The 24,409-nt window shown below is 39.7% G+C and overlaps 1 protein-coding gene across 5 annotated transcripts in view; it reads right to left on the bottom strand.

The window, feature by feature from the left end:
• PARD3B (par-3 family cell polarity regulator beta) overlaps positions 1-24,409 on the bottom strand; it is a 394,980-nt gene that overhangs the window by 46,503 nt on the left and 324,068 nt on the right. For all 5 annotated transcript variants that reach the window (XM_030277633.4, XM_012574931.5, XM_030277632.4 and 2 more), the window contains one exon: positions 4,697-4,832. In XM_030277633.4, the coding sequence (XP_030133493.3) occupies positions 4,697-4,832 (136 nt within the window). The remainder of the gene's footprint in view (positions 1-4,696; positions 4,833-24,409) is intronic.

Here is a 24,409-nt window from a genome sequence, read left to right as displayed (position 1 = left end):
TCATTAAGCAGGGATAATTTTGAACCATAAAAAGTTCTTGATCAGTAAGTTAATTGTACAGTCTAATAAAATGTTTTGAGTACTCTCTTAATCAGCATTCTAACAACAAATACTTTATTTTTCAAAGCAGCTATATGTTAAATATATTATTGTATTTTTCTCTTTTTATTTTCTTTTTATTTAGTGTTTTCTACAAATAATCTGTGGACTCGGAAAGTCTGGAATTTGCATCAGTTTCTGCTATATGGTTTCACATAAAATTGTCAGCTTCTCCCATTGCGCTAGAAGACAGGAATGTTACTATTCTAGAAGTTGGAATTCTGGTTTCTAACCACAGTCCAACACAAACGTTTGTGTGTTTTAGGAACCTAGCCTATTTGAAATGCAACATCCTGAACATGGAATTAATTGATCATGAAAAGTACAAACAGCTCCTTATTCATCCTGAAGAAAGCGCGGAACCCTTTGACACATTATGGAAAAATAATGCAGTTATTAATGCTCCTTTCTTTGTTCTCGTTGATTTTTAGGCTTGGAATCCTGCCAGGCACACAATAAAGTACGTGGCCTTTAACACACACAGGCATGATTCTTTTTTCCTACTCTCAACTGGGAACTGACAAAACTCAGTACATGACAGGTTTGTTTCAATTGAAATGTTCACAGCCAGTATCCAAAGACAGATTTTCTTGTATCTTTAGGTTATTTACAAGCTTGCAAATCCTATCTGCAAATAAGGAAATGTCTTTTAGAAACAGTTAACCCAAGGTTCTCAATGGTGAAGCTGCTGTGGTCACTAACAGGTGAAGAACTATTTCCAGTGTGGCTGGTGCTACATGTAGTCCTTGAATGTACATAAAAAAGATAAAATTTCAAGGATTTACTGCCATCCTGAAGGAAAGAATTGATGTTTTAAGTAACTGGATTTGTACAAAGTCTGTAAGACAATCCAAGTAAATCCTCAAATAGATGATTAATTCCTCATTATTTAAATGCCCTTAAATACAAGTGCAGATGCTAACTGCATGGCTTTCTCTTGACAGCTCCTTAGCTATTTCTCGTGATCTGCTGTTAGGCTGTGACTCTAAAGCCCTGAAAAAGACTGCCTGTGAAAAACCCTTCCAGCTCCTAGAGAGACTAAGTTCTTGCAGCTTATTCTTACACAGCTCTTTCAGAGTCTGACTGATACTGCAGCTATGACAATAGTACACAAACATCTGCCTCAGTCGGGAGACCTGGATTAGGTTTTTATTGGCTATCTTCATGAGTGCTTTGAATATCTGATGTCCCACTAAGACATGAGCATGTATGCACATGCCTAAACCCTTTTTAGAGCTGATACATCCCAATATTCCCTAGATGTCAGAAAATTTTAGAGTAATCTCATTTTACACTGACAACAAAAGGCATTCATTTTCCTAGACAATATTTATACTTATTATCAGCCTGTCCTTTGGCTAACTAGCTGAGGTTTACTTTAAGCCTTGTGATCCACCATACAGAATTTGGTTTATCATTTATCCTAGTTATAAACCTGAAAAGAAGGGGTGGGTGATGGGGTGGGAGGGGTGGAGAAAGTCCAAAGGATGAAAAACTTGACAACAAACCAAAGCACAATGAAACTGGAAAAGAATTTTAAAGGGTCTGGCTCCACAGAGAGAGTACTATATAAATTTGTCTGTTTATGGAGACACACTAAACTGAATTATTCAGTTTCTTGCAAAAAGAAAAGGAATAGACTGTGGGGAAGAGAAAGCAGAATGAAGGCGCAAGAGAGCAAAAAATTCATCCAGCAACAAATGAGAAGAACAGAGGAGAATTGGAAAATGGATGCAGGGGGGGAGGAATAGATGATGAGAGAATAGCAGGCCTATTTAAAATGAATTTTTGACCTTATTTTTAAAACATTTATGGATCCCAATTGCCTGTCATGAGATCATTTTCCCTTACAATGCTAGCTTTTCAGCCGGCTCTGCACTTTAACTTGATTTATCCCACTTAAAAAAAGTAGATTGTTAGAAATACCCCTTCTATTAGAAATTCTGTCCCATTACAGTGTCAGCTAAAGGCCACTTGTCAATGTCAGCTTTATCAGATAGAAATTTGGCTTATGAGTTCTCAGATACTATTTTGGAGGACAAGACTCATGGTCCGTTTTTGAGGCTGCTGATTTGTGATTGGATAGCGTCTTCTCAAATTATCCTCTGCTTTTCCCAACTTATCTGCACGTTTCATGAGATGGTGGAAAGCGATTACAGCAGCTGCTGTACATTAGAAAGACATCTTATGGGAAAGTTGGCTTAGGTAAAAGAGTTGAGTGAGAAAAGTAAGGAAAGGATTAATAAAGTCTTAAAAATACAGAGACCCAGCATCTCTTTTCCAGCTGCTTCCCTGGTGCTATAACCTCCTGTGGGAAGAAAGAAAAGTTCTACCAGAAGGTTTTCCTCCTCCTCAGCTGTTTGTTGTCTTTTTTAAAAAGACTTGACATCCTGAAGATTGGAGTAAGTTTTTATTTATTTGCAATTCTGCAATTAGTCAGCATATCTCTTCCCTGATAGGTAAAGGTGGAAAAAAATCAGCTGTTGTTCAATCTGTGTTACCACAGCACTGCTGAGGGTCAGCTGCCCGAGGTGGGAATGATGGCATTGCTTCAAAGCTACCTTGAGGACTCTCCTGGCAAGGTGCTTTGAGACTTTAAAAAAATTTTTAATATTTTTATTATATTTTTGCTCCTTCTTTTCTGTCTCTGTAGATTGCAACATAGGTATTTTAAGGGTAAAACTACATGCAGGAGCAGAATTTTCAGCCATGAGTCGAAAGACAGCAAGCTGTGGCTGCAGTATTTTCCAGACTAAAAGACATTTCCTATGAAAGCACAGCTGGATGGATCAATGGATGATATTGTTGTAATGAAGAGACCAGAAGTCTTTCAAGTTTATAAACTACTTCAACAAGAAGAACTGTTGCAGCAACAAATTTCAGAGTACTAAAGCCCTCAAGGTAAACTCCGATTTTTGAGCAGATTGCCATTCCTCACAACAAAACTGTTTACAAATATTCTGCACTGGAAGGACAAAAAAGCAACAATCCTGGTGCCACTATTATGAATCATTTAATGATTAAGGTATTTTAGGCACCCTTTCAGGTGCTTTGATTCAGGAAAACAGGCCACACGGGAAAAGCAAATTAGTAATCTCTGGGCATTATACCTAACAAGAAAGGCTTATAGAGGATTACCTAGAAGAAAACCTTTGTGAATCCTGTGAAACCACACTGTATCATAAATCTCAACCTCATCTGAGCATTAATAAAGTTTTACCAGTTTCAGATAAGAAGTAGAAATCCTCAGGCTGCTGAAGAGGTAGCACTGACCCAGTCTGAGGTCTGTCAGGACACTTATCACAACACAGAATTTCAACAGGAAGACACATTTGATGCATATTCTTATTTTAGTTTACAAAAGCAATTCAGAAGAAGAATGGCAGGTACATTGACTCACAAATTTGGGTCACAAATTTTAAGGCAGTGGATTAAAGTTAACTGCTTTAAGGAAATAATTATTTTGCTGAAGATGACACTTTAGGTAATTGAATCAGAATAATATATACAACAACAGTTTTGGAGTTAATGAACAAATATATATGATAATTTATGTTAAAACACCCCTTTTAACTCTGCATCTCTCTATGATTTCGATAAAGTCTACTCTTGCATAGGATTTTTTTATACTATAGCAGTCATTGCAGATTTCAGTTCAGCATTCACACCAATAGTTTGGAGACATTAAAACCAATGTTAGTTCAAACTTCAGAATAGATTCTTAAGATTTTTACATAATTCTGTCTTTTTTTAAACTAAATTTTTTTATTTAGCATAAATTACATTTTATCAAAGCTACATTTTTGAATGTGGGTTGATTATAATTACCTCTAAAAAGACAGAGTCCAAGTTCAAAACTTGCTCAGGCAGAGCTCTTGAGTACCCATAGACTATGGCTGTTGCATTTATTTAACACATTCAAAAATCTGGCACTGTTGATTTGATCTCTGGCACTTCTACAGGTTATAGGTTACTCTTCAGCAGTGGGGTAGATAATATGTCTCTGTGTAGTGTGAGGCCTAGATATAAAACAGGGAACACCATGCCTATAACAGTTCTATAGTGTGCCTAGAATATTTTAAGAAATTTGATGCAGGGGAGCAAATTATTACATTTTTCATTTAATAAAAGTTACAAAGGATGTAACATGGCCGGATTGCTACTGTCCCATGTGCAGAAGGAAGGGTAGGACAGGCATGTCTCTGTTTCCTCCCTCTCACTTTCTAGCTAAGCACAGCGAGAGGCTGCTCTTTTAATGCTCTTGTTAGCCCAGAGAATCACTGGATGAACAGCCAGAGTACCGTAAATCCACCTGAAAAGCCTTGAGGCTACCACACACGACAAAGTTTGGCAGTGACTCTGTCTCAGGCTTACTGGAGGAAACCTGGGCCTAAATCAAACACAGCGAATGGACGAGTTAATTTTAGCCAAGTTCTCAGTATTATTTGGTAGGCTGGCATTAGGGATTTCTCCATTTCTATGAACTCTCTAAATTCCCGTTGAACTGATACGGGATTTCTGGAGAACACAAACAAATCAGCACCTTCTGCTACCTCTGAGTGTTGTCAAAGCACTTTGGATCCCATTGAGGACCTACCCAGCGCTGGTCGTAGTCAGGCAGCTGCGTCCTCCCCTCGTCGTCCTCGTAGAAAGGCAATCCCTCCCGCCTGGCCTGCTGGTACTCCTGCCGCAGCCTCTGGATGCGATCAGCGTTCCCACCGCCTGTGCAGCCGCTGGAGGGAAAAAACCGCTAAATAAAACTCCCGTCAACACACTGATCTGACACCAGGTACACATAGAGAATTGCCAGACCCGAGACAAAGGGATTGTGTTTGATTTTCTTGATTTGCATAGTTCCCACTGGCCCGTATCAGCCTAATTTTTGCTTTCTTATATTGACAAAGCTGCTAATTGTGAACTTGATTCCTGTTTTTAAAAAAGGCTGTCCCTGTCCAAAGAACTTAGCAATTCCAGTACAAGACAAGAGACAACAGATGGATGCAGACAGATGGGGGAGCACAAAAAAAACTTTTAACATTCCTGTGAGCAGCTATAAATGACTATCATATTTTAATAATAATGATGATGATGATGATAAGCTGACAAAAAAATGTTTTGTTTTGCTGCCATGCTAAATGTGGAATTTCCCTAAAATTACATATGTTCTAGGTAAAGAATAAACTATTATTCACAGAGAAGCATAGAAAAGTTTTGTCTCATAAAAAAACCCTCAAACTCCTTCCCAATTATACAAAGAACTCAAACATCAACCATGAAAATCCAGGCTAGGCAAGAGAGATGGGAAAGCACACTATTAAATCTTGACACCATAGTTTTAAAGTGGTAATTAAACAGTAATTCACTTAGTAATCCACAAAGACTCACTTGTATGCAGAACTGCACACACTGCAAACTGCTCTGGTAAATCCAGTGGAGTTGCTTAGTTTATCAAGTTAAACACATGCCTTTCTGTGGATTTTGACCCTAGTGCATCTTCTGAAATCTTACAGCTGGGCTTGTACAACTGCGGAAGCTCAAGCTATAATCAGGAACTATTAAATAAAATCCTGAAAATGGCTAAGAATTCAAAAAACCTTGTTCATATTTAAAATTAATAAATTAAATGTTTCCTGCAGATATTTCCAGCCCTGCTGTAGTCAGCACGGGGGTGAGTACTGAGTGTATGGCTAAGTAGCATTTACTGCATTCACAGGAATTATTAATTACACAATTGATTTGTGGCTTCTCCTAAAGTCAAACCATTGTTATTGCAGCACATCACTGTATATTCTCTTAATCTACAACCTTAACTCTGCCTCACCATCAGTGGATTACAGAGAGAGATTTTTCTCACATGTGCACAGACTCAGTGGAGCATCTTGCTACACCGTGCTGCACTATGAGTATGTCATCATCTAGGGAAACCCTTTACAGGATTTGCATAGCAAATTGAATTTGGACAGCACATACAAAATATTGGACAGAAACCCATCAGTTCAACGATACTTAGTTTCTAGTATGTATCAGCAATCTAGACTGGTTGGAAATTAACTACCAATTAAGAGAAATTCCACGTAGGCTGCAAATGCAACTGAATATGCAGTTATGATTGGAAATGGTTACTTGCAGCATCTGTATGTTTCCATGAAAAATCAAATTACTTCCTTTTCTGAAGCCTAAGTTATCCATCCACTCTATATAAAGTCCCAGAGGTTTCAAGCTTCTCTGGCTGATTTACTGAAATCTTCCAGAGCACATGAAATTTTTCTCATGATCTGCCAAGACAGTGCAGAAAGCTTGCACAAACTCTGTGGACTACAGAGGGTAAAAAAAAAGTATATTCCCTCTTCACCTTTATCCTTCCATAGATAAATGCCTCTGGTTCCTTCCATTAATTCTTGTCAAATAGTGGAGAACCATTTCCAGTTTGCAAAACACTGAAACTGAGGTCTAGCTAATGGAGACTATCACTTAGAAAAGTGAAGCTTGGTCCATAGCTCATGACTGCTACAATACCTGTGAAATCCCCTGACATTACTTGTGAATACAGATAAAGTATTCATTAATGAAGGCTGCTAACATACAGATAAGGCCCAAAGTATTGTCCCTGTTGCTCTGCCAACAAGATTGCCCAAAGCAGCACGAGCTCAGAGGGAAACGCTGAAATACAGGCAATAAGTCTAGCTTGATTCCAACCAATCTGGCTTCCTGCAGGTCTCTGTAAACTGTATAGCACCTGTCACCAGTGGTCTAATCCACGTTTTACCACCAGGCACTTTGGCTGAAGAGACAATCTTATAATACCACATACATCGGGTATTCCCTCCCACCTTTTAAAATTAAATCTGAGATTGATATATTGAAAGGTGTTCAGGAGCCTGTGTTCCACTGACTGTAGGTGTCCTGTAGGTGAACTTCCTTCTGCTCAAACCCTTTGAGCCAGCGAGTGGAAGTGGTGCTGCAGAGTTCAAGCTGATTACACATATTACAAGACAGGGCCTGACAGATTTTGCTTTGGCAAACCTCTGCCACGCAGTATTAAACTACAAACCCTAACCATGAGAATGAGTAGGAACATTTAAATGAAAGATAGCAGCACATGGAAAGTTATCCATCTGGATTAGTGTGAAAACACAAGCATAATCTCTGTGGAAACAAGCAGCTCCGTGAAGTCTGATTTCCTGTGCTTCTCTCCTGTGGGTTCTCTCATGTCTGATAACAGCTCACACTGCAGTGTTTCTCCCCAGCAAGAGCATTCATCCAGGCCTCTCTAGCAGCTGCTTATTTGCACTTAGTGAAACTTTGTGTTCCAGTATCTCCTGAATATCAAGTCACCTGTCAAGACTGGTCAAAAATGGCCAGCAGGTTCAGAAATTGTTACCAAAGTCAAGGGAACAGGTAGGAAGAGGGTTGGTCAGTACATCCACTTCATATTTTTAGGATACAGTTAAAGCTCCACAATTTATTTTTCTCCACTGGTTTACAGGCACAAATGTAAAAGACATTGGCTGTTGAAAGAGCTGCATTCTAGCTTACCATGAAAGTTTTACCCACTCCTGAGTAAAGTGAGATAAATATGATGCCCTGTGCAATGATCATGAAACAGCTCTGAATTTCAACTTGGCTCCTGACAATTATGTGAATATATGAACCACATTCAAACTCACCAGATGAATTCAATCAGCACTGTGCAAATATCGCATACATAATCTATTAGTTTACCCCAAAGAAACTGAAGCATTGAATTCAAACAGAATGAAGTCATCAGTAATAAAAAAAAGAAACTGATAAGGCAATATTAAAAAAAACCGAACACAATATTCCAAGATTTGCAGAGAAGATCATACATTGACTGTAAACTATTCTCCCATCTGCCTATAAATACATAATTAAAAAATATTGGTTTGATCAGATAGTGCTTCTCAGACAGGGAAACAGCAGATGAATACCAGTTCAAATGTTTTAGATGCATGACTATTTATACTGTAAAGGAACCTGAGCTTTCACTAGAAATTTAGAAACAATACTCCAATCAAAGTCAGCTTATATTAAGGACACTTACCGAAGCTTTTCAGCAAGCCTGGTAAGTACAGCAGAGAGATTTCTTTTACAGTAGCTTTACATTTAATGCAGTGCTCTCTCCTTGAGGAGATATAAATATTACAGTCCTCATCATATGCACAGTTTTGTGCACACTTTCTTCCCGGACATGGCTCTGGAGCCATGCTACATGTTCTTCAGAGAACCATGCAATCACACTTTTACCTCTCCCCCCACCATCACATGTTCCCAGGATCCAAAATTTAATGTACTCACTGACTTCTCTGTGTCACAAGACTGTGAGAGAACTGTTCACTCAGCATTTTCCAGTTGTTTTCAGAATGATTTCCTGAAATTATGCTACATATAAGGAGACTGATTCACAAGCAGCTGACACTGGGAAGTTCTAAAATAATGTCTGTGTGTAGGAATGAATCGCTGAGAAACTTCAAAAAGAGTTGGGAAGACTCAGGTGCTGATTTCAAACAATAGTAAAAAACATGTCCAAAATCCCAAGCCATAAACAAACTGAAGAAAAGTTCAACAGTTTTTCCAATAAGCTGCATACACTGCAAGGGCTTTTTCAGAAGCCACCCTCCCCTCCCCGTGCCTGTCGGAAGCAGCACACAGTGCCCACCTTGCCCACTGCCAGTGCAAAGGGACGGCTTCCAAACAGCCTCTGTAGCAGAGACTGAGCTTCAAGCTCTCTCATATTATGTAAAATATGACTGTCAAGTTTCACCCCATCACCTCAGAAGAGAGAGATGAACAAGCACCATAGCAATAATATTATATATTCGATATGACAGACTAGGTTTTTTTTTCAAAGAATTAAAACATCATAATCAGTATTTAATATGTATGGCTCAGGTTTTACACAGTAAAATATCCTCTGTGTTCTTCCTCTGAATTGCTAATCTGTATTTCCATCATTCAAGTTCAAATGCCATTTTTTAAATTAGTGACTTCTTACTGCAGCTTTCTTGATAACACAAAATTAAAAACAAGTGTTGCACATACGGAGTAAGATGAACCACTTAAAGCTATATATAAACATACATTTAAAGATGCAATAAACATTTTGTTTCCAGTGGTTTTCTTAAACACATTGATATTGCACAGGGCTTTTTTGCCAGCCACTTCTTTCAAACACCGATTTCACCGAGCTGACTGTCAGTCCCCTAAGCAAACAACTGGTGCTTCCAAGTTAAAATAAAACAAAACAAGCAAACAAGAAAGAAGAAAAAGGAAAATTATTCTTTTAGAGAATTTTCCATTAGCAAACAAATCCAAGACAAAACGTGATTCACAGACTCTAGAGAATGGACAATCTTCCATTCATGATCTGCTAAAAAACAAAACTTTTACATACTAAAAGGAACACAGTGGTCTACAAAGATACACAGTATAAGGGTGTCCAACAGAGCATGTAAGAGTATCTTTCACTTAAGATAAAACTTCCATTTTGAAGTTATAACAAATAAATATTTGAGTAAGTTTCTCTTTCAGTTCCAGCCCTTGCATTTCTACCCTGCATGAAGATATTTTTGCAACCTCAATAGTAAGAAGGAATAAAAAGAATAGTGGGAAGTGATAAAAAGAAAATCAGTGGTAAGAACATAATTCTACTGTAATTCAGCTTTCATCTTTGTGACCACCATGAGAAAGAGATTTTAGAGAGAAATGAACATTTGCTCTTTTCATATGCACTTAAGTAAGGAAATGGCATTGCAAGGAACAACTTATCAGAAATGCCTTGCTGACATCATCGGTGTTGCCTTGCAGGTTCAGGAAACACCTCTGTTGTTCAGCCAAAGTCAGCCCAGGTTTTGGCTACACACACCTCACACTGAGGACCCAAGTTAAGAATGACATCTTTCTAGGAACTGGAACTGTGCATACGGCTTTATTGGTCTCCACAACACCTGCTTTCTTGCTGTGGGCAGGAACATATTTGATGTATGCACAACTACTGTATTTCTCAATGCAGAGGGGCTTTACAAGGACACTTGATTTGGACTCTTGTGCAAAGTGACTCTCGTGTAAACCTCTGAAAGGTAGTTAGACTTTGAGCCCTGTTCCATTTAGGCAGGACTGTCTGAGAAAGTCTGCATAGATGGACTGACTGTGAGACAGCGTTAGACAGATGTGTTTCTCTCTAGGTACATAAATACATATAAAGAATCATAAACAAACTACAGAAAAACAAATTACACTGAACAAGCTATTTACACTGTATATTAAAGTCCTAGAATCTTAATTTGTTTCACAATATTTTAAAAACTCACAACTGTGCTTCAGTGAAACATACGCTGTCACCTTTCAATTCTTTAGGCGAACATAAAAGCAGTACAACCACTCCTGTCCGAAAGGTCAGAGCCTCCTAGGGCAGCACATGACTACCATTTGTCTGGAGTAAATTGAGTCCTATTGACCCTGTAACATCACTACTGACCTCTTGACATTAGGAGCTTAGTGGAAAGAGAGAAGATGATATTCTCAGGTTCCTACAGACTCATTAGGAAGAAAGAAGGAAAGAAAACCTTGCATGATATGAATTAGCAATGTCATTAACCTTTTCTTTCCCCAAATAGCTCACAATATGTTTACAGAAGCCTCAAAAGACCCATTTGAAGATTGAGACGAACAGATTTGTATCACTTTCAGTTTTTCCAAACTGTTTATAAAATATCTCTCAGTGGCTTGACACAAGGCAACCTTTAATGTTTCCCTTCCTTCACATGACATCCAACACCTTTTCCTGTTTGTCATGGCAGACGGCCTAGACATTCAAATGAGCATCATCTTTTCAAATCAGCCACTTCTCATCTCTATTATGCTCCTTTATAACTTATAGTTGACTACAGCTGGCCAGGTATAATGGGAGGTATAGCCTAATTTGTTGTTTTATGGAAACAAAATTGGCACACTGAGGTTTAACTTCACTGTAAGTAGATATGGTATATGCTACTCTAACAGAAACACATTCTTTGCAATCAAGTAGAAAGGAAAAAGAAAAAGGCAGACATTTTCTTGTTTGTAGCCAGATTGTCATCTTTATTTCAAAGAAAGGTCTTTTTTTCCCTTTTCTCTGCTAAATGTATTATGCCTCATCAAAGAAGGCAATCACCAGATCTTAACTAATAATAAAAAAAGATGCCTTTCCAGTTCGGGTGGGTTAATGGCAATCTCTCTTTCTGGCATGAGACCAGTTTACCGCTGTCTTGTTGATGTGAGATGTGCACTTGTCTCTGAAGGGCTAGGAAAGCAGGGAGATTAGGGACTCGGCTGCTGACAACAACCAAACTCTCTATAAACAATACACAATGAAAATAATGGAAAACAGATTTTCCTGGTATTTTCAGTAGCCTCTAGACAATGCAACAGTTTCTGGTTTCTTCACTAAAGATGATATCAATTATGCCTTTTATCCATCATGCAGAAGTCACGTGTTAGGCATAATTGAAGGCCTTCTCTCCAAGGTAATTTCATCTGGATTTACGCGGCAAAGTACTTAAATTGCCTTTTTTGGCACTTTGTATTACAACACAGCTTGGGAGGGGGTATTTTACTTTACTGATGTAAAGCAGCTGGCGCATTTACAATAGATAGGTCACATCAACACAGAGCAGATTTTCAGCCCTCCAACCTCCATTTACAGCAGCTTTAACAATCCAACAAAGCAAATGCTGAATGCTAAACTCCAGTGTAGAAATGTAACTCTGTTTCTTAAAAACTATCACACCTGCCTGGAACTGGCAGCTAGGTTTTTTTCACTTACAGGCTATTGCTTTTTGCAGTACTGTTGATTAAACTTATCACGAAAACTGAAATAATAACTACTTTACAAACTTCCAATTCATTAGCCATTCATGAGTCCCTCCGGAATTCTCTTTACCACATACAAAGACAGAGCAGGATGGAGAGAAGGTGACTACTCAGTGCAGACTTCATTTCTGCTCTCCCTTCTGAGAGAAGAATTGAGAATCTAAGAATTCCCTCACAGTAGATGCCACTGCCCATGTTGTAAAACATAATTTGTAGAAAATTTCAAAGCCCGGAGTAACCATCTATTTTCTCTCAGAAATTATTTTTCCAAGTTTCACACTAGAGAATGTATCAACTGCTCTTTGTTACATACGTGCCAATCTATGCCACTGGCAGAGTGGCAGCAACTAATCCTCTATGTGGTTTGCTTTTTTAATACCTGGCTTAGCTAGAGAGGAGGTAGACAACTCAACCTCAACTAAAAAAGTAGTTCTCTGTGTCTGTAATTCTGTGACATATATAGCTTACATTTTAAAAATGAAAAAGAATTCACAATATGTGCAAAGCATCAAAGAAGAGCACAGCTCTCAGAGCCAAAATACATCCTTACTATAAAGTTGGCTTTTTTTTTGGGTATTTATAATAAATGGTCACTACAAGGATAACATTAATCCAGTGTTAGGACTTTTACAGGAAAAAAATACAAATGTAATTTATCTTTTTTAACTGTCAGCCACATTTCTAACACTTTCAAATCTGTAACTTGCAGCGGCCTTTTGTCTTTCTGCCATGGCAGGAATATCTTGGACAGCTGTAAGAGCTTTGTAAGCTATCTTTCTCAAAATCCATTAGCTAATTCAAGGAACCTAATTAGAGCTGCCATTTTGATGGAGCATATTGAATGCTGTGTATAAACTAGTAACACCATCAATGTTTATTAAAAATTGCAAGAACCAAAGCTCTCCATTCCATATAAATATTAATGGACAGATACACAATACTTATTGAAATATAGATGGCCTTTTGAGCACAGAAATATGCACAGGTATCCTTACAACCCTGTGTGATGCATTTATTCACAATGCATTTATTCACAAAGGCTGAAGTACAGAAGCAAAACCTAGGGACAATTTTACACAAACTGTTGAAAATTGACCAGCTTTCATTTACACTATCCTGATGTGCATTAAAGGAAGCAAAGCACGCTAAAGATGATTTGTTTCTTGTGTTTTTTCTCAGTAGTGTGCTGACAATTTGGAGTGCATTTTGAGCTTACCTCAAGAATGCACTCCAGCTGGAACCATTTTATAGCTCCTCTTAAACCAGCCACTCCAATCACTGCACTTTGTAGACATTTACACATACTCCAGTACTATACTGTTTAAGGGTATCCAAAGATTCAAAGAGAATTTGCTCTGTAGAGTTGAAACTCAAATTTTGCTGTAGACAGCAACAAAGTCGGTGAAAGGAGCCAGACATCTGGAGCAGTGCTTTCCTACTTTCTGCTGTGTAAAAGCCCAACCATAATGAAAAGACAGCTTGCAGACAATGATACAACACATGAAATACTGACCATTCTAAGAACATATCAGGGACCTAATTATGTTAGGCTGTACAAGCATATGCCTTTGGCTGCAGAAATAAAAAGTTTTCTGGCTACTTCACAGCTTTGTTTTTAACTTGATACTTCATAAATGGAACTGCAGAAAACCTCATATGTTACCATTTCAATCTGATGTTCACTTTCATATGCATCTAACAGTGCCTGGATTCTATTTATATGCACAACTAAATATACGTGCATAGAAAAATCATCAGATTTGCTACAGAAAGACAGCAGATGCTCTTATTAAGCCACTGGCACATGCAAGGTGAAGCGTGTAAGCCTTATACAGAAAGCATTTAACACTCCAACTACAAGCTAAGGAAAAGCAAAGACAACAAGTGAAATTTTTTCTAGCTCGTTTTACTAGCTGTGAATGCAAGGCACAGCAAATTGAAGCACTGCTGAGTGTGCTCAAATGACTCTTTTAACACATGGGGCTTCTTGCAGAGGGGTATAATCCATACACACTCTTCAGAACATCCTAACTCCAGTGCCATGATCTGAAGTTCACTTATTCAGAATATATACTAAAATGACACATGAAACATTTAACAGATGTGCAAAAGAAACAGACAGCTAAATTTTCTACACCATAATAGTGCATGGGGCTAAAAATTTTATGATAATCTTACCATGGGGACAACCCTGAAGGTAAATTCATTTTGGTTCTCTGATAGGGCAGTATTTCCAAACTACAAATGAGATTTGAGCAATTTCACGGGAACACACTCAAAAATCAAAATCAGTTACCATTGACTTCTTTCTGGAATTATATATGACAAATTTAGCTTGTGGTTATTGCTCAACAAAAACCGTGACAGATGCTGAAGTGAAAGATGGATTTTTGCAAAGTTCTGCTGCCTCCAAGGCCACCCTATCTACCCTTCCAGCAGTCTCCCCCCTCAGGCACTTCCCTCAGTGCAGCTGGGTCCTGGGACCACTGTTAATTAGTTTGCATTCACAGACTAGGGAGCACACATTCCTTCAACCCACTTCCATCACAAGCGCTGCATAAATATAATTGAACTCTTTATAAGCCAAACTGCATTTTGGAGAAGCGTTTCTGAACTTGGAGGCCTCAAGTTAGCAGTGCAACTTCATTGCTTTGCATTTTGCAGGCAATGGAAGCTCCTGGACATATATTGTTGTTCTAGCTCCTTCTTACAGCTGCAACTGCACTGCACTTCTGGTAGGAAATTACTCTTGCTTTTCCACTTGGAGAACAGAAGTGTTTAAGACTGAAGGTAAGTCCTACTCCTTTTCAGTAATTGCTTTGAAAAATGCTAAATTCAAATGTAAAATTTAAATAATGGAATCTTCAAACTCTACAGAACCATTTTTTGGCATACCAAAATCAAACCTACCTCTCTGTGTTTGGCTGGGAGTCGCAGAAGTGCTGGAACAAGTGTTCTGGTTCAGGCTCACCTCTGCCTCTACAGAATGATTCTCATATGCTTTCAACTGCCATGTTTAGAGACACACCTTACCAATCCTTTCCCATCTGTTTTTGTCTTGCTGCCTCAATTCTCTGTTCTCATCCTGATGCTTGGAAGTCTTTCCCTTCCTTATCTTTCAGCCATGGATGCCAATTTCCTCCACTCATTATTGGCTTCCCATACAAGCAAATCTCTGTCCCACAAAGAGCTGTAGCACAGAAACACCACCCCTGATGCACCTAGGTCAGCATGTCTCCTTCCAGCACTCCTTGAGACCCATCTCCCAGAAGCACTTCCCAAAGCAGCTGCCAGTGAGGAGGGGGCTGCAGGTGGCATGGGACATCCAAGGGTCAGATGAGGTGCTCATGTCTGACACACCAACAGCATCAAACCTGCAGTACTTGTACACTTCTCTCTACTTTGAAGCATCCACAAATTGTCCACAACTATGGCCTGGCCCAGCACCCCCCTTTATTCTCCTCATCCTCTAGATGCTCCAGCCTCTCCTCTGTTCTGATACTTGTCCTACCCTCCCATGGCATTTTTTAGGGCATTGAATGCAGCTCACCCTTCTTCTCCCTGGGAACACTGATCACCACTGAACACCCTGTTTACCTCATCCTTCATCCCTGCAACTGGAGTCCATCTGGTCCCTGCAGCCAGAACCTGCTACTGGAAAAACATGTATCGGCTCTGGCAGCTCAGGACAAGTACTTTTGGTGAAGTTAGCAGCCAAGTTTCTATCATGTGCGTGGGAAGTACTCTAAATCTTATAACTTAAATTGTCACTGTTCAAGGGGTGGCAAAAGTCACAGTCTGGTATAAGACTAGGCTGTGTTCCTTTCCAAAATGAAAAGACCCCATTCCAGCATATGGAAAGACTATAGATTCATGTTGGAAGAGTATCTGCTGCTTTTTACTTTTTGCACAGGCAAAACAACCCCTTGTCATCTTCTCCTCCCAGCTACATTCCCTGCCCCACAAAAAACGAGCTGTTATCTGATTCCATAAAAATTCAGCTTCAGCACACCTCCTACATAGACAGTGTTAATCCAAATGGATGAAGATTGGTTATCAACACGTGGAAATATAGTTTTCCAATGAAGTCAGGCCAGCAGCTCCCCAGACACAAGTGGCACAGCCTGTTTCCATTGCTGTCCCCGTTCCTGCCCCATAGGACTGCATTCTCCCTGGTCCAGCAGGCTGCTCCTGGCACCTGCAGGATGAGCACTCCTTAACAACAACCACAACACCTTTGAGGGAACAGCCTGGTACACACAGAGTACTCCTGCATGTACTCCAGATTAAGCTGTAGTCAGCTTAATGAGAGACTTAATTGATGAGTGCTACTTCCTTCACTTGTCCATTAAGATAAGTACAGCACATGGACATTTCAACCCATCAAAGAAGAGAAAATGCATTAATTTTAGTTTTCTTAGAGCTGTTAATAAATCTGACACTGTCTGGCAGTTTTCTTCATTTCCTACCATTTGACAGATACTGTGATCACAAGTTACAGAAGATGTTTTTCCTCTGAAATTATCACTCTGGTAATACAAGCCAGAAGGAAACTTTATCAAGATACCAAGAAGCTGGGTATTGGTTTTATTTTTAACTTTATGTGGCTGGTTTGTGAATATCTCAATGTGATAAAAAAATAAATTCCATCCGGTACTATTAAAAATCATACACACACACAGAGACACATTACAAATGACTGTATTACAGCAAATAATCACACTGTGTATTTATCAGTAAAAGCCAGTATTCCTCTCATACAATCAGCCTGGCTCTACTTAGACCCCTTTACTGTAAGAGCTCCTGCAACTGTTTTCTTCCTCTTTCTCTCTCACAAATTGACATTTGTATGGAATCAAGAAAAATCTTCCTTAATAATTTTTCATTACTAATGGCTTTTTTTGGTATGTGTATTTGAGAGGAGGGAAGGCAAAGGGCAGGAAAAAGGAGCTTTAAGTGCTCTGCAAATTATCCTCCTGAATCTGGGCCTCATAAATCCTATCAAATGTTATATTTCATCAATAGGCTGGAAAAGCTTTTTTCTCTGCAATGATGAAGCCTGGGTTTAAAATTTATGGTTTCATTTTAGAAATGGACTATAAAAAGAGTCTGACTTGGCTGTCTATCAACTGTAGCTGACATTAGCAAGTTAGGTGTGGACTTTCCAAATGTGCTATGTATTTTTTATTTATTATAGAGGTACATACATGTACATACATATATGAGGACATGTATATCACTGTGGGTTTGTGCATGCATAAATACACAACTGGATTTTTAAAAAGTCTGTCTTAAACCCATATTTTGTTTCAGTGCAAGAGGATCTGAGATATTCAGCAGATTAGAATGCAAAGTGATAAAAGTGTCCACAACAGAGTTGACTCAAGGACCTGCAGCAACACAAGCAAATTGCATTTTGCTGCACAAATGATCGAGATAAAGTAGTTTAATTTGTTCTCATTCATGGAGTGGCAAAATGCAATTCAGCAACAGCAGAGTAATGTTCATAGGGAGGCAGGGAAGATTCCAACAGGCTATAAGGAGAAAAGGGGAGGAGAACAGGCAAGGACCAAAAGATTTTAGACAGGGGAAGACAATTAGCAAAGGACTGATAGACTGGGGAAGAATGGGTGCAGAGCTTCTGCACCTGTCGTGCCTGGAAAGGCTGGGAAGGAGACAGCCTGCCCCATCTCCATGCAACTCTCTACCTCTACTGCCTTTCCCCTCTTTTTCCAAGTGCTGGAAACAATTCTGACTCCCCAAAGAACTGCTCCTACTTGCCTGCCTACATTGCCAGAGGTAAGAGAGCTCTGGATTACAGCTCCTATTCCTGTTGCTGCCACCACTGACAGGAGCCATGTGAGTGCCACAGCTGTCCTCTACAAGCCCAAAAGCTTCCTCTGGCAGCCACAACAGCATTTTTCCTCAGATAGAGGAGGAGGAAATCTGTGCATGCTGCCAAAACACTCACATCTCTCTTCCCTTGCCCTCAGAGCTGGAGGCCTGTGGTCATTGATTACTACTCAGTTCCACCTATGCTGAAAGGCAGCCCTAAAGACAACACTTCTAATAGAAGCATTACCGCTCCCCCAAATCCTCATACTTGTAAAATGAAACCACATTTAAAATAAAAGTCAGATAAATAAAGCGACATAAGTGAAGTTGGAGAAAGTGAAGTTCCCTTCTGAATGTAGGGGAGCCCATTTCTCTCCATCTGCTACTAAAAAATGTCATTTTGTAACTCAAAGAATTAATGATGGATTATGTGAAAACAGCAAATCAGATCATGCTGTTGAGGCATTATATGAACTAAACAGAAGAGCAGTTAATCTAAATCGCATGTGGGATGGTTATTATTGTGTGCTGCCATCACGGCTGCCGAGTCTGGCTGTAATATTGGTTTTGGTGGCAACACATGGAAAAACCTGAATGTCCTGTTCCTCATTATAAAATGAGGAGAAATCTCACTCTGGGGAACATGGTCAAAGCTGACAAGTGAGCACTGCAGAAAAGGCTGGGCTGGGACTGTGGTTAATGGCAAAGGTACTCTGAGTCAACACTAAGAAAACAAATACCATCTTCCACCACCTCTATTTTGTAACATGAACAAAACAAATAAACAAAAGACTCTATCATCCGTGCTCAGGACACTTGTATACCGTGGCTTCAGATCACTGTTGAAACTCCCTGTTGAGAGGATTGTTTGGCAGGGCTCCTGTCAGCAGCACAGCCAGGGCCAGGGCGGAGGCACTGCAGGGCAGGGCCCGGCTCAGCTCCCGCTGCAGGGACCTACCTGGCCATGATGGCCATGCAGGGACCTGGCTCTGCTCACCTTGCCCAGGGAGGGCACAAGCCAGGGATAATCACTGACCTGGTGTTATCCAGTGGGAAGCACGGAAGGGAAGTATCATCCATCTGCATTTTGCAAATCAGAATGTGCTCTGCTTCTAGCGCTAAGTTTCCACTGTAAATACATAAAATACACTGTTCTTTCACCAGTTTGTGGAAATGGGAGGACATGAAATTGCCTCTATTTCCAAACAAAAGGTATTTGTGTTAGGGAAGGGTAACTTTATCAAGCCTTTATCTACAGATGGCCTGCCTCTGGAATTGCACATCTACTGAAAACAGTAGTGTCACATCACACAAGCATAAGTTACTTAGAAACAAGAAAATCTTGAACTCTTTCAGATTCATACAAGTTAACCCCATTTAACAATGACATTCAGGACACTAAACCAATACCGACATGGTAGCATTTTAAATAGAATATTTCTAGCAGTATATTATTTCAATAGTTTTCCTGCATGTATCTCCTTGAAGGTAACGAAGAAATTCAACTTTCCCTGGAACTCTTGAAATTTTTCCAACCCAAGTTTACTCTTCTACACAGATAAATATTTCTGCCATTCTGTAAGAGAACATCCTGTGACTGTTCAAATCCTTATTCTTTTCTCTTCTAAAATCTTTTAATCTGCTTTTCCCCTCCCCACAAAGGATGTTTTGCTTATTTTTGTTATTCCTCCTTCTTTCCCTGTCTCCTTATTATCTTCCCTGAGACTCCAGAGGTTTCAATTTTTTAATATATATATTTTTTTTTTTTTTTCCTTGAGCTCTTGTGAAACCCTGACCCGCTTACAGAGAGCAACTCACAGAGCTTAAGGGCTAATGCTTTACCCCCTACTCACCATTGTGGATCTGGCTGCAGTCATCAGTAACTAGAATTCATCATCATCAATGGATTTTCAGTGACAGGCACTGTATTTGCTCAGATAATGGCTCCATATATTGCCTTTGAAATGAGGGTGTGACCACTACTTAGGATATTCTCAGGAGTCAGTAAATGGCACTGCTGCCGGACATGTTTGCTTCATGTTGTGAAAGCAGAGCTGCAGAAAAGCAAGCTTTGAAGTTTTGGAGTGTTTTGGATGGTACTGTGCTCTCAGGACATGCCAATATTAACCAAAACACATCACCCTGGCCCTGGAGCAGGCCAGTTGCCAGCTGGTTTGGACTGCAGGGAAAGAACCCACAGAGGTTGCCTCTGAAACTCTCCTCACAATAGGCACTGAACAGATGTATAATCCATAGACAGTCCTGTTCCCACGCACAGCAGAGCAATGGAATCAGTAAAAGCAGGTGGGGGAGCACAAGATAATATGGAAACAACACTGGTCCACAGGATGCCTGACAATGATACTTAATGTTTTAGGAAGAAGGCAAACATAACATGCCCACACAGGCTGTGAAGACAAATCCAGAGTCTGTGAGCCTCAATGCTGTTTAAAGCCACTGTGGACAGAATACACACTTCTTTATTAAGAAGAACTAACAACCTGATAGAGCTACTGGACAACAGGACCAGGCTTCTTTGGTGTCAGGTAACTAACTGTAAGGAGTGTGCCCTGATCACCTGTGAGAATGCAGCCTGCAAATTACTATTTCTGGTGTAGGATAAACATCCCTTCACTTCCCTAGTCCTCAACTTTATAAACTTGCCAGCTATCACTATCACAAATGGGGATCACAGCCTCCAAGCCTCCATTCCTGGAGCAGCGGATAGTTGGATATGCTGAACCTAGTCCAGGTCTGTACACTTGTCCCACCAAGAGACAGGAAAGCAAGCTAGCCCAATGACATGTGGGAGAAAGAAAGAGGGCTTCCATCTGCTGCATTTTATTCTGCAATGACAAAAGTTAAAACTCCATGGAAGCGCCCTATCTCTAATTTAAGCATATTGACTGTAAGATCTTTCCTTCCCTCATTTTTCTGCATTCAAATATATCCTCCACTAATGCACCAGACTACCCTTTTTTCTCCCCATCTAATTCACTGCTCCCCATGGGATAGTCACTAAATTTGATTCATGAATACAGTACATTTACAGGCAAAACTGGGAACACAGAAACCCCCTCCCCATCACATCACTCTCCAAGAGAGAGTTTGAGACACGTCAAACAAAGAAGCCTCAAATCTTCTGCCATACAGCTCAGAAATTGGAATGTGATTTCCATTCTGTATCTATTGCTTCATTACAGAAGATATGGTCCTTAAAACAGGCAATTTGCTTTGGCCAGTAATGTTTAAGGCGCTAGCTCTCAGTTTTGTTTTTCTGTAGATTCCACACCGTGGCAGGCTGCTTCCCTCCCTCCAGTCCTGCCCCCCCAACCCCAGCTGCAGAGTGAAGATATCTAAAGGATCCAGGCAGCTGCAGAAAATGCGGGACTCTGGCTCTTGGGCCTCATCTGTGTTTCAGTCTTTTCACATCCATCTGGATTTGACAAAGTCATGCTTATCAGTTAGATCAGCAGATAGTCTCCTATCTGCGTTGTGGGGCAGAATTAGGTCAGAAGAGCATTCTGACAGCTTGTGTTTTGCTGTTTAATCCGGCATAAGTAGTTGTGGAGACAGCAATAAAGGACATCTCATCACACTAACCAAATTCTTCACCCCCTAATCCTGGTCAATTTTCCAACTTTGTGAGGAGAATGGAATAAAACCCATATATATACTACTACTATTTAACTGTCTTTTCCAAGAGCATAAATTTTTGAGAATATAAGTGAGGCCAGGAGGCAAGTTTATTTTATGAAAATATATCACGTTCAAAGGCAAATGGAATGTTATGAAAATAAAGTCTGAAGAATAGTAGTTCTCAAGTTTTAAGCCATCTTCTTCTGTGATGCCATAGCTGGGTCTTCCAGCCAGCCTCACCAGATGGCCACATTGGCCACCATCAGAATAGCAGTCTGGAAACAAGTGCCCTGCAGCCTTGCCTAAGCATCTTGGCTGGAATACACTCTGAGGCAGCAGTTCTGTACTCACAACTCAGTGATATTCCCAGTGTGCTTGCTTAAGAATTCTTGAAATTTGTGAAGATATTAAAGCCAAACTTCTGGTCCAGGACAGGTCAGAGAAAATAACAGAATGTTGGCTACTAGCTTTTAAATGGTAATTGTCACTATTCACACTAAAAACAACCCCTCCCTACACCAGTACACAGTACGAAAATCTGCTCAAAAATAGTAATCATAAAGAAAAAAAAGGAATTTTCTCTTAAACAGTAGGTAAGTTCAGCTGCAGAGTATTTCAGCAGCTACATACAATTTTTTGTTTCATGGAAGCTGTACCACCATTCCTCCTCTTACACACAACTGTGCAAATCAGTGTGTTAGTGATGCTTTTGCAAAGAGGGTTTGACAACAATAGAGAGTCCCCAGCCTGCTAAATAAGAAGTGACAACTCCATTTGAAAGCTGTCTCTGGATGTGTTTTATGTGCAGAAATTATCTGTGACAGTTCAGATCAAAATAGAGTTTTCATTTCATGTGGGAGGTAAATGGACGATAGAATAGGTTACTTTAAATGCTGCAGTCTAGTCCAATTAATGTTTCAGGCCTTTCCTATTCTGTGCTCTAAACTTTGGGGTAAAAAAAGTAAAAATCATTTGTCAATAGCATGATGTAAAGAACAGGCCAAAAGGTAATAAAAGTGGTTAACAAAAACAGTCATGCAGATGTATGGCAGAAATGCTCAATTACAGTAACCTGCCTGTGAAACTATTAAGTATAAAACAGAAAAGAAAATATCACTTCTTTCTTCCAGGGAGAGTCAGGTAGGGGAATCAATTCTGATTTCCCATCTCAATCAGTGGAGATTTTGCCATTTACTTTGATGGAAACAGGACTTGCATATCAGTTTTCTCTTTCAGAAGCAGACACAAATCCACATGCTATCATTTACTTTTCAGATTTTACAACATAAATTTACAATTTCTGGCTTATGTAACTATACAAATGACATAATTTGTACTTTAAAAAGAATGTCAAATCCAGGGTGTTCACATTTGTTACCTGTAAATCAATCAGTTGTTCTCTGACCCATTTTAAAGAAACATGTTTTCTTAAAGGTTTGGACCTACTGCTGTGTTACTCAAGCACATCAGTGGCCATGGTGGGAATTGTGTTGATACAGTGCCTGTACCTTTCTAACTATCTATTTCAAAGTTGGTGGGGAAAGCAGTAGTTCATGCATAGCTTTTTAGATGTAAGCATTAAGTACTGTTAGCAGAAAAGGTATGGACCCAAAAGTGAGTGATCTCATCCCAAACAAGGGCCCACGATTCTTACATAATCTATTTTGTTTGTACCATGCTTTAAACAATGCATATTTCGATCTTTTCTGAGAAACAACATTTTTCTTGGCACGATTTTAAATTTCCACCCACTTGGAAGAGCAGGTGTCTTTGTGTATCATTGCTCAACCCTGAGAATAAAGAAAACGTTTTAAAAACATGTTAAAACTGTTTATCTAAAGTCAAGGGATATTAATTTAAGGTTCCATGGGTATTAAAGAAGAAGACACCATTCACTTTTAATGCACTGAGCTACCAGAAACACTGAGACAAAGCATTCAAAGACACGAGACCTCAGTATCTAGCGGCCAAAGACTGAACACTGGTAATCTTATTCCTCAGAGGCGAGTTTTAACACAAAAGAGAAATTAACATCTATCTATGCACTAGAGTCTGGAAAAGAAAAACAACAGAACAATGAAGCTGCTCAGACATCTGGTATATTTGCCACAGCTAATAGTAATGAGATAGTGGGCAGAGTGAAGATAAAAGGCAAAAAGGTATGAAAGAACACTTATTTCAGAAGCCACATAGACATGTTAAAAATACCAGTAGTCAGACTAATGAGTCTAAATTTTGGGAGACATTCTCAAGCCCTATCACGTTTAGATTGATAATGTATTTGTTGTAGCATTCAAAGAAAGAGAATGAGACTTCTGCTTATTCACTTTTGGGGCCAGAACATGTCACTAAGAGCACAAGACTTTTCAAGCTCTGTAGTAAGGAGGTCAAAGCATCACTACCAATGCAGACAATGGTATTTGCAGAGAAAAGGAGGAAAAGATCAAACCCTTCCCCCCAGTCCCCTTTTCTCTCCCTTTCTGAAGCAGCTGCTGCTTAAACATTGCCATTGTATACAGAGGGCCAGAATAATTGCCTCTTGGTTTGTTTTTTGGTTTCCTTTTTTTTTATTTTTGTTTGAATCAGGAATGGCAGAAAATGTTAAAGGAAGAAAATAACACCTTATTCAGGTGAAGGACTACAGACTGGTTGTCATTTGTGTACTGCCAACCAGTAACAACTAGGAACAGGTTTATTGCTCTGATGCTGCTCCCCAATCCTCCTCACACCCTTCTGCCACATTGTGGAAGTTTCTGCCGACATGTAAAGCAGGGACTGCAGGCAGAAGAGGCCTCCTCTGACATGACCCGAGAGCAGAGCAGAAGCTGCCCGGGTCCCCTGGTCTGCAGCACACTTCCAGCACATAAGTGCTCAGTTAAAGCAATCCTGTCAGACAGTTATTGAGCACTGTGGTGACTCAGGCATAGAAAACAGCTGCCCCCCCCATGCCTCTCCACAAGACTCATCA

Source organism: Taeniopygia guttata, chromosome 7, assembly GCF_048771995.1.
Source record: "Taeniopygia guttata chromosome 7, bTaeGut7.mat, whole genome shotgun sequence".
Taxonomy (NCBI): domain Eukaryota; kingdom Metazoa; phylum Chordata; class Aves; order Passeriformes; family Estrildidae; genus Taeniopygia; species Taeniopygia guttata.
The sequence above is the reverse complement of the archived record's forward strand: the minus strand, read 5'-3'. Positions and strand labels throughout refer to the sequence as shown.